Source organism: Microcaecilia unicolor, chromosome 6, assembly GCF_901765095.1.
Source record: "Microcaecilia unicolor chromosome 6, aMicUni1.1, whole genome shotgun sequence".
NCBI lineage: Eukaryota > Metazoa > Chordata > Amphibia > Gymnophiona > Siphonopidae > Microcaecilia > Microcaecilia unicolor.
Window position 1 is genome coordinate 267,776,787 of NC_044036.1, and position 16,643 is coordinate 267,793,429.

The 16,643-nt window shown below is 39.1% G+C and overlaps 1 protein-coding gene across 1 annotated transcript in view; it reads left to right on the forward strand.

Moving 5' to 3' along the window:
• The window catches only part of NEK6 (NIMA related kinase 6), a 314,703-nt gene that overhangs the window by 196,260 nt on the left and 101,800 nt on the right, over nucleotides 1–16,643 (forward strand). The window contains exons 6-7 of the mRNA XM_030207370.1: nucleotides 502–610; nucleotides 6,195–6,302. Of these exons, the coding sequence (XP_030063230.1) occupies nucleotides 502–610; nucleotides 6,195–6,302 (217 nt within the window). The remainder of the gene's footprint in view (nucleotides 1–501; nucleotides 611–6,194; nucleotides 6,303–16,643) is intronic.

Sequence of the window (16,643 nt, forward strand, 5' to 3'; positions counted from 1 at the left end):
TTTCCCGCGGCGAGGGCTCTGATCATTGTGTGCTGGTAAACAGAGGCGCTAGTCTGGTGCTAATGGCCTCTCGCACCCGCATTTACTTCAGAGTGTCGACCTGTGAGTGTTTAAAAAAAAAAAAGAAGAACCCTCCCCTCCCCCATGGTGGCCATCATTTAAATAAATGCTGATCACAGTGGGTTAAATATTACCTCCTCATTTTCTTCTGGTTACAAAAATGCTCCTAATGTTTGTTTTGAAGCATTAAATGTTTTCAAGGTAATTATTAAAATTAATGTTGATTATGTGTGCCCATTCCAAAAATGTAAAGCCTATTTAAGTTTATTTTTCCTGTTGGTTGATAATTAAGGAATTTTCTAGATCAGGAAGGAGTTAAATGTTAGCAGTAAGATAAAAGTGTTCAGTGTTTCAACAGAAACAGCAGCTGACTGCCTTAGCTCAGGAGTGAGACAGTACATTGCTTATTCATGCAATCTTGTGTTTGTTTACTTCCAACAGTATTTTAAGAAGCAGAAACGGTTAATCCCAGAAAGAACGATATGGAAATACTTTGTGCAGTTATGCAGTGCAGTTGAACACATGCATTCCCGCAGGGTGATGCACAGAGGTACTATTAATCCAAATTCTTTTTTTTTGCTTCACTGAATATTATAATGTTCCAATTAGTAAGTGCCTGCATTCAAAAACAATTAAATTGATGATGTACCAATATATGCGCATCTTGCATGCAGTACCCTGGAAGATGGTTTTCTTTCCTCTCCCCTCCCCATTCAGTATGAAATGATTATTATTAAGATGGGCTGTTTTGTATTATAGAGAATGATATTAAGTAGAAGTGTCAAACCTGCTGTTAGGACCGAGGCTAGTGGATGCAGTGAATTCTAAAAACAGTTCTCTTTATACTTAGGCTTGTACATCCTCTGTGACCTCATGCTTTCTTGTCTCCTGAGATTTGCCAAAGTCCGATTATAACAATGCTCTAGGTTTTGTTCTTTAAACTACCCACTTTTCATAGCTCTTGTGTATTTTCTAATCGAATGACAATTTGGTGATTATGGTTCTGTCTAAATAAAATTCTTCTGTACCTAAGGAGTTTCCTGCAGAACTCGGTGAAAAAAATTCAAGGGGCACCAAGAGTTATAAAATGCTCATTTGTGTTTTGTCCTTGACTTGCATTTCCCCCTATAGGTAGTAAGATTTGCCTATTTTATGGCAGGAGTCTTGATTAGCCAGTGAAGTTCTGCATAGCACCCAAATTATAATTACTACAATTGTTTTATAACTTGAGGTGTAGAATTGTATATCCACCCCTAAGGATCTGGCCATCCATGTAGAATAGCAAAATGAAGTTCTGCCATATACATGAATTCTTCCTGTAATGAATGTTCTTGGAGACAGCAGGATATCAGCCCTCATGAGTGGTTGATGACATCTGGCAGAACCTGTGTTGGATGTATGTTATCAAAGCTTCTCAGGCTTTCTAGAGCACTGAATTGTTTATATGTGGGACTTCATTCATCAGTGTTATCATGTGGGGGTCGAGAAATTGGAGGATGTTCAGGATTCATGCCCTGGGCTCTGCCACCTTCTTCAACTTAAATAGTATGGTCTTTGCCATTTCCCTGAAAAGCAAATGATGGAGAGATCTTTCAATTGAGAATTTCTAATTTCTGTGGAGGAATCTGAGCATAGACCAGTAGACTTCTAATCAAATTAGTTTTCGGATCTGTAAGTGCAGCCCCAGAACAGGGATTGTTGGAGAGGTCTGTCTAGCAGGTAGATGTACTGTGAAGGTTTCTCTTGCCTGTTGGGGTGTAGACTCAGATGTAGACCAGTGCTGGTGAAGCTTCCTGCCCCCCAGTGCACTGTAAATGGACATTGAGTGACAAATATAGATGTTGGTACCATGTCTTCAGGTACCTCCTTGAACTGCAAGATTGGCTAAATCTCTGTATGCTAGTATTAATGCAGCTGGTGCCAGTGCGGGAGTCTTTTCTAAAAGGTGATTCAGAATTTTCTGGATGATCTTCTCTAACTTCTCATTGAAAACTGCCACAACTAGTGACTTGGAATGTAGGAGGAGAGGTAATGTCCTCCTGGGTCACTAGAGGTGTGTCAGCAGCTGGACCCTTGACCCTTGAAGGCTGATGTCATCTTTAGATATTTTGTTGAGCAGAACTGAAAATATCCCTCTGGCTGATGACTGTGAGATGAAGGAACTTTAACAGGAAGGTGCATATGAATATCTAGGAGTGGAAGACAGGTCAACAATCAAGCAGAAAATCATTGAGAGAAAAAATCAGGAAAAATATTGATACTAAAATTGATATTGAAAAGGGCGTTAACATCACAGAATAAGGCCATTAATCAGCTGACAATCAGCTTTGGAATTCTAATCTGGTCTCTTAAGGACCTTGAGAAACTGGTTGTATGAATGAGAAAACTCCTCTATACTCACGAGGCGAAGTATAAGAATCGGTGTATGCAAAGTGCTGAAGGAGGAATTGGTTTTATAAAAATAGATTATACTTATCAAGCTACTATAATAGGCCTCCAGGCTTACTTGGCATCATCACATGCAAGTGCCCAGAAGGTGCTGAAATAGAAATGGAATTTCGAAGATTTCTTTTATATCATGGACAAGTGCTCCGATGAGTAGAAGGAATGAGTGAGAATCTACTAGTACCAAAAGGGAAGAAAGCAACAGAACTTATGAAGAAAGAGAGAAAACTCTTCAAGGAGTTAGATCATTAGTTGAGAAACAACAAATGACAAACATAAGTACATTGGGAAATACAAAGTTTGTTGATAAAAACTGGAGATTAGAATGGTTAAGAAGTGAACTGGAACCTAAGGATGAATGATTGGTAGTTGCAGCCCAGGACAGCAGGTTATGGTTGAGATAGTTTATTGCAAGCATAGAAAAAAAAAATGGTGCAACAGACATCTATAGGTTCTTTAAGAGAGCTGGAAATGGTCACTCATTTTGTAACAGGTTATGAAGCTCTGATTGCAGAACATCTCTAGACAAAGGCACAATAAGGTGGCATGTCTCATCCATTGGAGTCTTAGTAAACACTACAACATTGATGTACTGGGATAATGACCCTAAGTCAAAGAATCATGTAGAGTGAAGAGGTTATGATTACCTGGGGCATCCTCATTCTGAGAGATAAAAAGTTAGATGCCAGGAAACCAGTGATAGTAGTGAAAGATAAACACCAGAATTGATCATAGAGATGTCAGTGAAACGACTACTCCGTGAATCATGCAGAGAGAGAAAAGACCTTCAAGTACGGAGAAATGCAGCTTGAGACCAAGAAAATGTGGCAGAAGGATGCAGAAGTATTTCCCATTTTTTTTTGTGTGCCACAGTCCTGATTTAAAAGAATTTCCAAGCATACTTGGACAAATTGAGTATACATGTAACTTCTTATGAACTCCAGAAGGAAGCTGTTTTGCACGATTCAAGTACTATGACGAGTGTTAACAGTAAACTTGAGAGACTGAGATCATACTGCACGTACCCTGGCTTAAGAGTGAAGTTCATTACCGCCACGGTATGAACAAAAGTATAGTAAAAAAAAATAAATAATAACTTTGTTTCTAAATAACCAATCGCAGTATGTAACGTTAGCAGCACGCCAAAACCTTAAAAATTATAGATGGAGGAAAAAGCCTCAGACTTAAATGTTGCTAATTGCTGCTACTTATTACGCTGTCTTAAATACAATCATTGGCAGAAATATCCCATTTGGAGACATTGCCCCCATGAGCAGCCCTTTCCATGCAGATGCTTATGAAGCTCGATGGCAAGTATCTCCATTATCTTGCTCATAGCACTGTTGATTGATGAGGGCCAGTGCCAGTAATGATTTAGTGGAATCTTTAGCATGCGATGTTCCACAAGGATCCATTCTATCCTCTTTACTATTCAACATCTGTCCGAACCCTCTGGTAACCTTGATCCAAGATCATAGCATCCTTCTTTTTATATACGCTGATAACATTCTGATCTTTCCCACCTCTCACTTTCCCCTTACTTTTACCCAATTTCAGTGCTGTCTAGATACATTAGCAGACTGGCTCACTTCTCACAGATTGGTATTCAATCCCTCGAAAACTGTTACTTCATGGATCACTGGATTCCATCCCTGTCCCACCAGGTATTTTCAACAGACCTGTTCCTACTGTTAGTTCCTTCTGTTATCTTAGAATCATTATCAATTTGGAATGGTATTTCAACCCTCAGGTTGCGCATGTTGTGAGACAGGGTTTCCTAGCCTTAAGAAGACTCTGCTCCATCCATAGTTATTTTGATACTCAATCCTTACGTATTTTGACTCACACATTTTTTATTTCTAGGTTGGATTATTGCAACCCTGTTTATTGTGGCATCTCAAAATCAGCCTTACGTAGGCTTCAAATGTTACAAAACTCAGCAGCCCATCTGATTCATAATGCTCAGGGGCAGGACCATGCAACCCCCTTCTGATTAACTTATATTGGCTCCTAATTTGTTATCACCCTGTTTTCAAAATTCTTTGCCTTGCTCACAAGGCGCTGCATCTTGGGTCCCCTTCTTACCTTTCCTCCTTGGTCATTTCTTATACCCCTGCATTCATTCTTAGGTGTCTTGATGCTAACTGCCTTCCCCTACCTTCCCCTTGCTTTGCTCACTATGAAACTACTCGATCCACAGCTTTCTTCTTTACAGCTCCTAAATTTTGGAATGACCTCCCTTCTGAAATTAGATTAATGCCCTCTTTTCCTACATTTAAGTCTTTGCTGAAGTCTCATTTTTTTAAAAATTGGCATTTGGAAATTTGTCCCCATCTTAATGTTTCCTCCCCTTTTGGAACCTATGGTTAAGAAGCCCTAGACCCATGCAGCATATTCCCCTCCCTCTGTGTGTATGTATTACTTTGCTATAGTAACTCTGGCATTCCTTTCTTATCAATTAACTTGTTTTTAATTTGTAAATCGCTGTGACCAACTTGCTTGTAATAGTGATATATCAAAATTGAAATAAACTGTAAGAATTTGATGATGGTGTTTCTTGGTGAACACTGTTGATGTTTAGCCTTGAGAGGGACTGATGTGTATTCCTGATGTCAATGTATTTCCAACATCTGTTGCAGCTCCTGAATTCTTAGGCATCTACGCCACCCAGCATTGATGCGTTTTGATCAGTCTTAGATGAAACAAAAGTCTTTTCTTCTGCTTTTAACTATCTGGTTCTGTGTATCAGGGGACAGGATGCCCAGCCAGGTTTGTTTGTTTTTTTCAGGTGCCATGGTCCTGCCTAGGATTGCCTACTTTCACTAGTGAGTGGTCCAGTACTTAAGGAAAGGGCCAATAGGAAATATACTCAACCAAAATATAAAACTGAACTTTCAAAATGTCTTTGAATTTAAAAATCTGAAATGCTTACTCTTAAAATAAGCTATATTGTAAACTTAGCTTTTAAACTATTCTTAACCGAGTTGTTGGAAATTTCATTGGAGTCTGACATATTTGGAAAACTTTCCCTGTTGTTGGCCATTTTTCCCCAGGTGTGCATTTACAGATGTTGATACATCATTGCATTCTGCACTCTGGCAAGTTCAAGGATTGAGTCCTTAATTTTTAAAAATTGAATGGAGTGAGATAGTCTGCAAGGTTGATGTCAAAATTATAGTTTAACCCTAGACTGATAAGACTGCAGACACAATTTGATAATTCCTTGGGCATTTTTAATTTAGTAGAATAAAAGAGAGAAACTCCTCTAGATAGAGAACCACTTTAAAGTATTACAAAGATAAGATGAAAAAGGCATACTACTTTGTTTAAAGCAAAATCACAAGTCACAGGTCTTTCAAAGCAGTCTGTATTGAAGCATGTTAGTCTTCCTTTCCTTTCAAGTGTTCAGTATCAGAAGTCATATTCCTTATATCAATCTCATATGGTTTCCCTATAAAAGTTTTTCACTGTTATATCTATTACTTTGATAATTTTTTGTTTTATCTAAGTTGAATCCTTGGAAGGATTTGCTTGTCAAAGTTATGCCAAAGGAAATTTTTGATGGATTCTTTTAATTTTTTCATTGTGGAAGAGGCCTCTTGCTATGTCTCCATGGAATAGTATTAAACATTGTGACAAGATTACCTTTGGTAACTCAACTTTTTTCTTTCACCCTTTCTTTTTCCCAGACATTAAACCAGCAAATGTGTTTATAACAGCAACAGGAGTGGTAAAACTGGGAGATCTTGGATTAGGTCGCTTCTTCAGTTCCAAAACTACCGCAGCACATTCCTTAGGTAAGATTTTATGTTTTATTAGGTCAGCAATCATTTTGTTACACAGCATGTGCTTTTCTGTAAAAGGAGGCAGTTTTCAAATTACCCATGTAGCTGCAGTCTAATAGTTGAGCTATACAGGCTGCTCTTTGGTGTTATTGGACAAAGGAATTAGTGTAGATTATTGCAACCCTGTAGTGTTGGAGGTTGTACCTGTGCATATGAAACATACTATATCATTTTCATTTTATTGTACTCTACCTCGGGCTGTTATTGTAAAGGTAAAGACCAAGTGTTAACTGTAAAAAAAGACTCATAAGACTGTAAGTATTGCTTTGTCATGGGGGCCTTTGCTTCTGCAATGTTGGTTACTGGGAAACTTCCAGCCAAGGAATCATTTAGAGCCATTATTGGCTTTGTTCATGGTTGGATGAATGTTGTATTTCATTCTCTGCGGATTTGCTAAAAATTTGCTATCAAAACCTTGAGTAAGTCTTAGAGTCATCCTGCACCACGGAGAGACTCAGGGTTGATAAATTAATACTATAGTCATAATTTTTCCTTTCTTGGGAGCCATTCAACAGTGTCTTACAGCCTGCACTTAATTTTCTGAATCATGTAATGAAAGTACTGATGGTAATAGTCATTAGCAACTGACACAGGCGAAGAGAGAAATGATGGTGGTCCCCAGAAGGCCATATGTACATCATCACCATTTCTCTGAAGAAGTATTTTATTTAGTTAGTTATAAGACATATATTTCCAGCTCCTTTCAACTACTAGGTGGTGTGCAAAACATATATATAAGTAAGTTAAAAAGTGCACACTTATAATTTGACAAAGCGGCACATTTCCTCTTCCTCCATTTGCAGATCCATGTATTTATGTCTGTCTGGGGACTGGATGTGAAGAGACATGGTAAAGTGTCTCAGTGTGTCAGGCTCTGTATGAGGAATGTGTTTGTGTATTTCTGGGTCTATTGTGTGCAGATGAATGGAGCCTCTGTAACAGGTGCTGTAACTTGGGACAAACAAACAGCCAACACATTAATAAAGACATACAAACAGTAAATTAACTAAAAGATTTCTCAAAAAGCCAGGCTTTTTGTAATTTATGAAACTTAAATCCAGAGGAAGCTGAGTTTTCTGATGATGCTTCTTGGATCCCCCCTCTCCTAAGCCACCTACTGGGACCTCTTTTGTTTTATTTGTCATTTCATAAATATGCGTTGAAGATTTGCTCAGGAGGCTGTACTGCAGTTTAGTGGAGAAGGTACTTGGATGCCAATAGAGGACACTTGGGCTGATAGATGGGATATTTTGCATGGAGTCAGCAGAAGTCATTGCATGTAGTCATGTATGAGGAATACTGTGTGGTTGCTTAAATTTGTGTAGTTATGAATATGAAGCTGTATGATCATGCTGTGGCCAGAGTTATTTCTCAGTAAACTGTGAAACTGGTACTGTCTATTTTATCAAGGAAGGAATGGTGGGAGGAGAAATTAAGGGGATTGAGGAACAAATCAGAGGGCTGGGGTATGGTTTGTCCTAAGTTAGCATTTATATATAGTGAGTGAATATAGATGAAGGTGTTTCAGCTTGATGACCTCTGCTGAAAGTCCAACAAAAGGCAATTTGATTAATGCTTAACATGGTCCATATTAATTATGATGAATTGCTAGATGCTGTGGAACACATCCAAACCTGGGCACCATTGCTTGATGTGGGTTTCCCCTGCTTATATTACTAGAATGTTTTTTTTTTTTAGCTTATCTAATAACAGGAAGAAATTGTATAAATTGTATCCACTGATAGTGGGAGGAGGGAGGAGAATTTTAAAACATTCAGCTGATTTTAGTTCAGGTAGTCCTCTTTGGAAATGCACATCAAACCCTGCTGCAAATGACATCTCCTCTTTTAAAGTGAACCAGAAATATCCTTCACATGCTTCTCTTTAATTTCATTGTTTGGTTTCCCAGGATTTTTTTTTTTTTATGTCATCATATGATATCTTTGGATGCTTCTTGTGGCTTTCTGAAAGCTCTGGCAACATCTTTCTAAAAATATTTGTTTTGCTTCTGTTTTCAGGGTGTTGGCTATTTATATATGAACTGTTTGGCAGGCTGCATACACCTTATATTAACTCGATTGGGTTGGTGGTAATGAAGAATCATTTGGAAAGGCCACAGTAATTTAGGAGGCTGGTTGTCCAAGTATTGTCCACTAGCACTGATGGCTGTTTTTGATTATTTTTTGGACCTTGTGGGTGTGCACAGAAGGGAATGAGTTGCAGGGTATGAGCTAAATAGAGAATCTTGCATGTCCAGCTGCCTGGGAGTGGAATCCAGTGGAAGAAGATGGCAAAAACTATTCTAGATATGAAATGATATCCTTCCAATAGTACCAACTCAGTGGTATTTATTCCCAGTCCTCAAGGGCCGCAAATGGGTCAGGTTATTTGGATATACCTAATGAATCTTCATGCTAACTACTTCCACTGTATGGAAATCTTTCTCATGCACATTCATTGGTGATACCTTGAAAACCTGATCTGCTGGCAGCCCTCTAGGACTAAGAATGAATACCACTGGATTATGCTTGTTTATTTGATCACTTGCTATACTGCCTTAAGGAACAAAAGACTGAAGTGGTTTACAGGCTTTAAAAACCCATGGAAAAGAACACCATCATTATATAGGAAAGAAGACAAACAAGCACACAACAGTGAGGAGAGTGAACAGCGTTGCCTCAGATATTCTCACCCTACAGAGCCATCCTGCGAGGTGCCAAAGGCTTTCTCAAAGAAGTAGGTCTTCAAAGCAGACTTGAACCACTGGTAGGATGCCTATACCACTAATAACAAGAGGAATAATGTTCCATAATTTAGGGGCCACAAAAAAAAAGCCAACTGCCTAGTGGATTCTTAATGTGCAGAGGAAGGAACAATCAACAAATGGGAATCAATGAACTGCAAAATACGAGAGCGAGTATAGGGGACTATGAAGTCAGACAAACCAGACTCTGCCAGCTAAATGCTTTAAGAGATAGAAAGAACTTTAAAAGATAGAGAGTAGGGTTAAATAGTATCTCAATGGAAAGGGTAGATAAGGGGGTTCCCCGGGGGGTCTGTGCTGGGCCCGCTGCTTTTTAACATGTTTATAAATGATCTAGAGATGGGAATAAATAGTTAGGTAATTAAATTTGCTAATGACACAAAGTTATTCAAAGTTGTTAAATTGCAAGAGGATTGTGAAAAATTGCAAGAGGACCTTACAAAACTGGGAGACTGCACATCCCAATGACAGATGGCGTTTAATGTGAACAAGTGCAAAGTGATGCATGTGTGAAAGAAACCGCCAAACTATTGCCACCTGATGCAAGGTTCTACATTAGGAGTCACAGCCCAGGAAAAGGATCAAGATGTCATTGTTGGTGATACGTTGAAACCCTCTGCTCAGTGTGCAGCAGGGGTTAAGAAAGCACATAGAATGGTAGTAATTATTAGGAAAGGAATGGAAAACAAAAATGAGAATGTTATTATGCCTTTGTATTGCTCCATGGGGCAACTGCAGCTCAATTACTGTGTGCAGTTCTGGTCACTGCATCTCAAAGATATAGTGGAATTAGAAAAGGTACAGAGAAGAGCGATGAAAATGATAAAGGAGTTGGGACAATTCCCCTATGAGGAAGCGGCTAGGACTCTTCAGCTTTGAGAAGAAATGGCTGAGGGGGAGATATGATAGAGGCCTATAAAATACTGAGTGGAGTAGAACAGGTAGATATGAATCACTTGTTTACCCTTTTCAAAAATACTAAGACTAGGGGGCATGCAATGAAGCTACTAAGTAGTAAATTTAAAACAAGCCAGAGAAAATATTTCTTCACACAATCAGGCTTATTTTCGAAAGAGAAGGGCGGCCATCTATCGACACAAATCGCATTGCGATTTCCTTTATGCATGCCTGTTCCTTTCCAAATCGGTAAGGGAAGGGCTTTTTCCGTTCAGTTAGTGCATCAGTTAGTCCACTGCAGTGCCCCCTAGGGTGCCCGGTTGGTGTCCTGGCATGTCAGGGGGACCAGTGCACTATGAATGCTGACTCCTCCCACGACCAATTGAGTTGGATTTGGTCGTTTTTGAGATGGGCGTCCTCGGTTTCCATTATCACCGAAAACCGGGGACGACCATCTTGTAAGGTCGACCATCTCAACATTTATGTCGACCATCTCTAAGGTTGAGATTTGGGCATCCCCGACCGTATTATTGAAATGAAAGATGGCTGTCTATCTTGTTTCGATAATATGGGTTTCCCCGCCCCTTCGCGGGGACGTCCTGCGAGGACGCCCCCAGGAAAACCTGGGCGCCCTGTTTGATTATGCCCTCAATGTGTCATTAAACTCTGGAATTTGTTGCCAGAGAATATGGTAAAAGCAGTTAGCTTAGCAGGGTTTAAAAAAAGGTTTGGATAATTTCCTCAAACAAAAGTCTATAAGCCATGGATGGACTTGGGAAAATCCACTGCTTATTTCTAGGATAAGCGGTATAAAATCTGTTTTACTCTTTTTTGGGGATCTTGCCAGATATTTGTGACCTGGATTGGCCACTGTTGGAAAAAGGATACTGGGCTTGATAGACATTTGGTCTGTCCCAGTATGGCAACGCTTATGTTCTTATGTTCTTAAATGTGAAAGCAAACCGGTAATTAGTGAAATTTCACTAACAGTAGAGATGTGTTCAAATTTTCCAAATTTGCCTAAGATACGTGTAACTATATTATGAAATGTTTGAAGCTTTTTCAATTGGGACTATGTTATTCCCGAGTAAGTCAGATGTGAAATGAGAAAGGCATGTACCAAGGAATGCAAGTGAATGTCATCTGAGAGCTTCCAAAAAGGGCATAAACTACTCAATGCCAAAAAGCTGGTACACAATAATTTTGAAACCTAAGCCCAAAAAGAATCTGTTATCACACCCAAGAAATGAAAAGAGTCTACCACTTTCACGGGAGCTCTAGAAAGGATAAGACCTACATGTATGGACACCTAACATGCGAAAGTTGGTCTTTCTCCATCACCATCTACTATGTTACTATCTATATACAGTGGCAATAAAAGGCCTACTCTCCTTTGAACATTTTCATATTTTGTTTCAGTATGTCAGATTTGCATGCCTTTACATTTTTTATGTTGTACATAACACACCATATTCCACATATTTCAGGGGATACATTTTATTGGGAGGGGAAAAACATATACAGAAAAAAAAAATCTGGAATGCAACAATTGGCAAAGTCTTCACTCCTCTGACTCAGTGCTTGGTGGAAGCAGCTGTGACAACAGTTAAAGCTGTGAGTGTTTTGGGAAAGATCTCCAGCTTTTCATTATTAGGCCCATGTTCTTTACAACTGTTCAAGCTCTACTGAGTTCTTTGGAGAATGTTGATGGTCCACAATCTCCAATCAAAAATCTATGGCATGACTTGGATTGAGGTCGAGGCTTTGATTGGTCTACTTGGTTACATTTATCTTTTTGTCCTTTAGCTGTATGCTGTGGGTCAATATGCTGAAAGATGGATTTTCGTTCCAGTTTGTTTTTTTAGAGAGTAGCAGGTTTTCCCTCAAAGTGGGAGTATTCATTGGTGGGGGTCACCATATTAATTTAATTAGTAGGTATTGCAGTTAAATTTAATACATATATTAAGAGTTGCTATGGATGTAGTCAGTGGCACAGAACATGTATGTTAGATGGTCACATTTGCCACCACTATACATTTAGCTTAGGTCTGGTAATAGCTTATCCATAAGGTAATTGAATATTGGCACTCTATGGATAATTTTGCCACTTTGCCCCTCCACCATTCAGATAATGTTGGTGTGGTTAGGTGTATTTTCAGTTTGATGCTAGCAGTATAGGGGTCAATTGTATAACTAGATGCATTCATTTAGGGTCATCGAAGGTGGGCAGAAGGAAGCCTATTCTATAACGGAACTTAGACACCTAGGAAAAGTTGACAAATCCAATTTGTGGTTGTAGCTGAAGAAAGAAACTGAAGGTCTTTTAGCATGGCAGCATATGAACAGGTACTTTGAACAAATGCAGTAAAGGTTAAAATTAATAAAATATACAAGTGCCACCTGTGTAAAGAAGTCAGATGGACTGTGGACCAAACACTGATTGCAGAAAGGTTGGCCAGACTAATTACAAGAAGACACAATAAATTAGTTGCCAGGATACACTGTAATATTTGCCGAATGTATCATTTTCGTGTAACCCACAGATTGGTGGGACCATGAAATTGAAACTGTGGTACAAAATGAACAATACTACTCAGATAGGGACACGATAGAACTACTGGAGTCAATCTGAATATTAAGTACAAACTTGCTCCAGTCTACCAATATCTTTATTGAAAAAATGTGCTCCAACACTAAGCACATATATTTAAAAACAATAATAACAAAATAACAATCCTCACTCATTCACTCATACCCCATTCATTCAAAGTACCTGTCTAATGACTTTTCATTTTGTATACTAATGGAATTTATATATACAAATGCTCATAATAATCTCCTTAATAAATATTTAAGCTTTTACATTCTACTACAATATCTGATTATTAATGTCTTCTTAAAGGTGTTGTCTCAACTGTTCACATGGACACTTGTTACTTCACAGTGTCAAAATAATCTCCATGGAGTTGTTGAAATAGTCTCTGACACAGTTCTCCATGTGAGTGAAACAACTTTCAATAATTCCCAGGTGCTTGATGAACGGAACGAGATTATCACTCCCACATTTGATGTTAGCTTGTTCCTTATGTCAGCGTCGGTTCCCCTATGCAGGACCGCATTTCGCTCACTTCATCAGGAGGAACCACCACATCATCTACAACAACACAATCCTATTATCACTCCTCCCCTTCAAATACTAAATATTGAGTTTAACCATATTTGATTATAATACCTTGTTCATCTAAATTCACCTACTTTAATCGATTCAAATCGGCTGCATGCCTGGAAGAAACTTCTCAGCACGGGAGCCAACAGTCGCGTCTCTGAAATCAATGGGGGAGTAAATACGCCATATTTAAATCTTCCCACAATGCTGTGCCCCACCTATTTTATTTAAAGGGCCATTCCCTCAAACCCATTCCACTTCCTGATTAAGGCCCGCAGGTGCCACTGTATCCCATGTATAAATATACCGTTGTTCAATAGTTAGCAAACGAGTGCTAACATCACCCCCCTTACTACTACTAGGGGCGATCTGTGTCAAAACCACACATCTTAGTTGTTCAATAGTGTGATTATATTCATACCAATGAGCCACAAGGGGATTCATCATTTTCTTCAGTCGTAAGTTGCTAACATGTTCTGCTAATCTGTTCTTTAATGGGCGTTTAGTATGTCCTATATAGTAAAGCCCACAAGGGCATATAATACAGTAAACCACCTGAGAGCTTGTACAGTTAGTATTTTGTCGTAGTATAAACTCCTTATTACTATGGGGTATAAGAATCATCCCAGTATTTAGGGAGTAATGGCAGTATACACATTTCCCACAAGGGGAATGTCTGCCCTCCTCCATTAACCTTCTTGGTCTTTTCAACAACTCACCTAAATTTGCTTGACGCTTATAAGCTACCTTGGGGCGTTCCCTGAATTCAGGGTGTACTGAGAGCACGTGCCAATATTTATGTATGATTCCACCGATAGTGGATGCTTTTTGGGAAAATGGAATGACACATGCCAAAGCTTTTGAAGAAGGTCTTGACTTTGGTAACAATAACCACAGGCGGTGGGCATAGAGGGCTCTTTTATACGCATTTTTGAGGATCCCCATCGGGTAACCACGGGCTCTAAACCTTTCAATCATACTTTTAGCCTGTATCTTGAATTCCAAAGTAGAGGAACACAAGCGTCTTAAACGCAACAATTGCCCGGCCGGTATCCCTCTTTTTAAACCATGATGATGAAAGCTTTGATAGTGTAAGAGGGTATTACGGTCGGTGGGCTTGCGAAAAATGGTGGTAGTAAACCCTCCCTCATTAGTTCTACTTATTTTGATATCAAGAAATTCCAATTCATTCTGAGATATCCTAGAGGTGAATTTAATATTAGGGTCCATAGTGTTCAAACTCTCCAAGAAGACCCTCAATTCTGCGATAGAGCCCTGCCAAAATAATATCACATCATCGATGTAGCGTTTCCACGATATTATATACTTAGACCACTGAGACTCATACACATATCTTTTCTCAAATTGAATCATGTATAGGCATGCTAATGAGGGCGCTACACTCGCCCCCATAGCTACCCCTTTGACTTGTTTATAAAATCGTTCCTCAAATTCAAAATAATTGTGGCATACCACCCACGTCAACAATTGTTTCAACACCTCAATTTTTGATTGCGATATATGCAAGGTCTCAAATTGGTCACATGCTATCTGTATAGCACTATCTTGGGGGATATTTGTATATAAAGCCACTACATCCAATCCCACCATATAGAATTTCTTTTCTTTCAATTGAGGTTCCAAATATTCAAGTATTTGTATATAATGCATGGAATCCCTCACATACGAATCTGCTTTTTTGACCATGGGATTAAGCAAAGTATCGATATATTTAGATAAGGGCTCCAACACTGAGTCCCTAGTGGATACTGTTGGGCGGCCGGGTGGATCCGTGATAGATTTATGGATTTTCGGAACAAAATATATGTAAGATATTCTAGGGCATGGGTGACACAAAAAGTTTTGCTCCCCCCTTGTAAGAACGCCCTCCACGACTGCTGCATTCACATATTTCTCTATCTGAAATTGTAATATGTTCGTGGGGTCTGCATCCAACAGAGTATAATATTGAATCTGACTCAAGTGTCCCATTGCCTCTTGTTTGTACTTACCCCTATCCATAATTACCACGGATCCCCCTTTGTCCGCCCTTTGAACCACTATATCAGCATTGTTGGCTAATTCCTGAATCCCTCGGCGCTGCAACCCTGAGATATTACTCCAATCTTCCCCCCCACTGGTTTCCAATTTACCAACATCATGTAAAACCAGTTTCTGAAAAGCTTGGATCATAGGATCTACTGATCCGGGGGGAACCCACCTAGATTTATATCCCGTTCGAGGGAATATCGGGTCCTGTTGTATTTCCCCCTGATTACCAAAATGTAAACGTAATCTTAATTCCCTAAAAAATCGATAAAGACCACGTCTGGTCTCAAACGCATCGTATCTATTAGAGGGTACAAATGATAAACCCTTAGTCAAGACCTCCTTCTGTGCTAAAGACAACGTGCCATTTGAAATATTGATAACATTGTTTATTTCTTGAGTGCCTTCTTGATCTTGGGTCCCTTGACTCCTCCCTTTACTTCGCCTGATATATTGACCCCCTGTTCCCCTATTCTTAAAAAAGAATCGGGTAAACCATCGATCTGATCTTGCATCTTATGTGTATTCATATTTTCGGTTTTACTGCGTGTATGTATTTTTTCGTCGTCACCGGATGACTCACTGGACGACATTTTAAATTGCACTTTTCTGCCTCCTAATTTACCCTTACGAGTACGGCGTTTTTTATCCATCCAACTATACACGTAACCTTTGGTATAATCATATTCATCTCTTCGAAACTTCGCTATTTTAATTGCTCTTTGATCATTAGTGTATTATTCTATTTTTAAATTATGTTCCTTTAAATTTTTCTCAAATATCAGTTTGTCCTGAGCACCTCTTATGATATTCTGTTTCTGAAACAACTCATCCCTGTGCCCCTGTATCTCTTCTTGTAATGCATCAATCGTAAGTAACATGAGGTCAAGGGAACACTGAGTAATGACGGTGTTCCACCGGGCGACATATTGATCATTACCAAGAAATCTTGGTTCTTTAGTAATGCGTAGGCCACGTGGGACCCGTTTTGTATGGCAATATTCAATCAAAGCCGCCGAGTGGAGTTCCGCCCTTATCAATGTTTTATGAACCCTTAACACTTCATCCCAGTTACTTTCCTGCTCATGTAAACCCCCCGAAAACAGGCGTACTCCACCCAATAATTCAGCGACACGGTCTTCTGTTAGACCCGACTTCGAATCCCATCCGGCTGCAGCCATTTCCCTTAGTATATGTAATTAACAATACTACTCAGATAGGGACACGATAGAACTACTGGAGTCAATCTGAATATTAAGTACAAACTTGCTCCAGTCTACCAATATCTTTATTGAAAAAATGTGCTCCAACACTAAGCACATATATTTAAAAACAATAATAACAAAATAACAATCCTCACTCATTCACTCATACCCCATTCATTCAAAGTACCTGTCTAATGACTTTTCATTTTGTA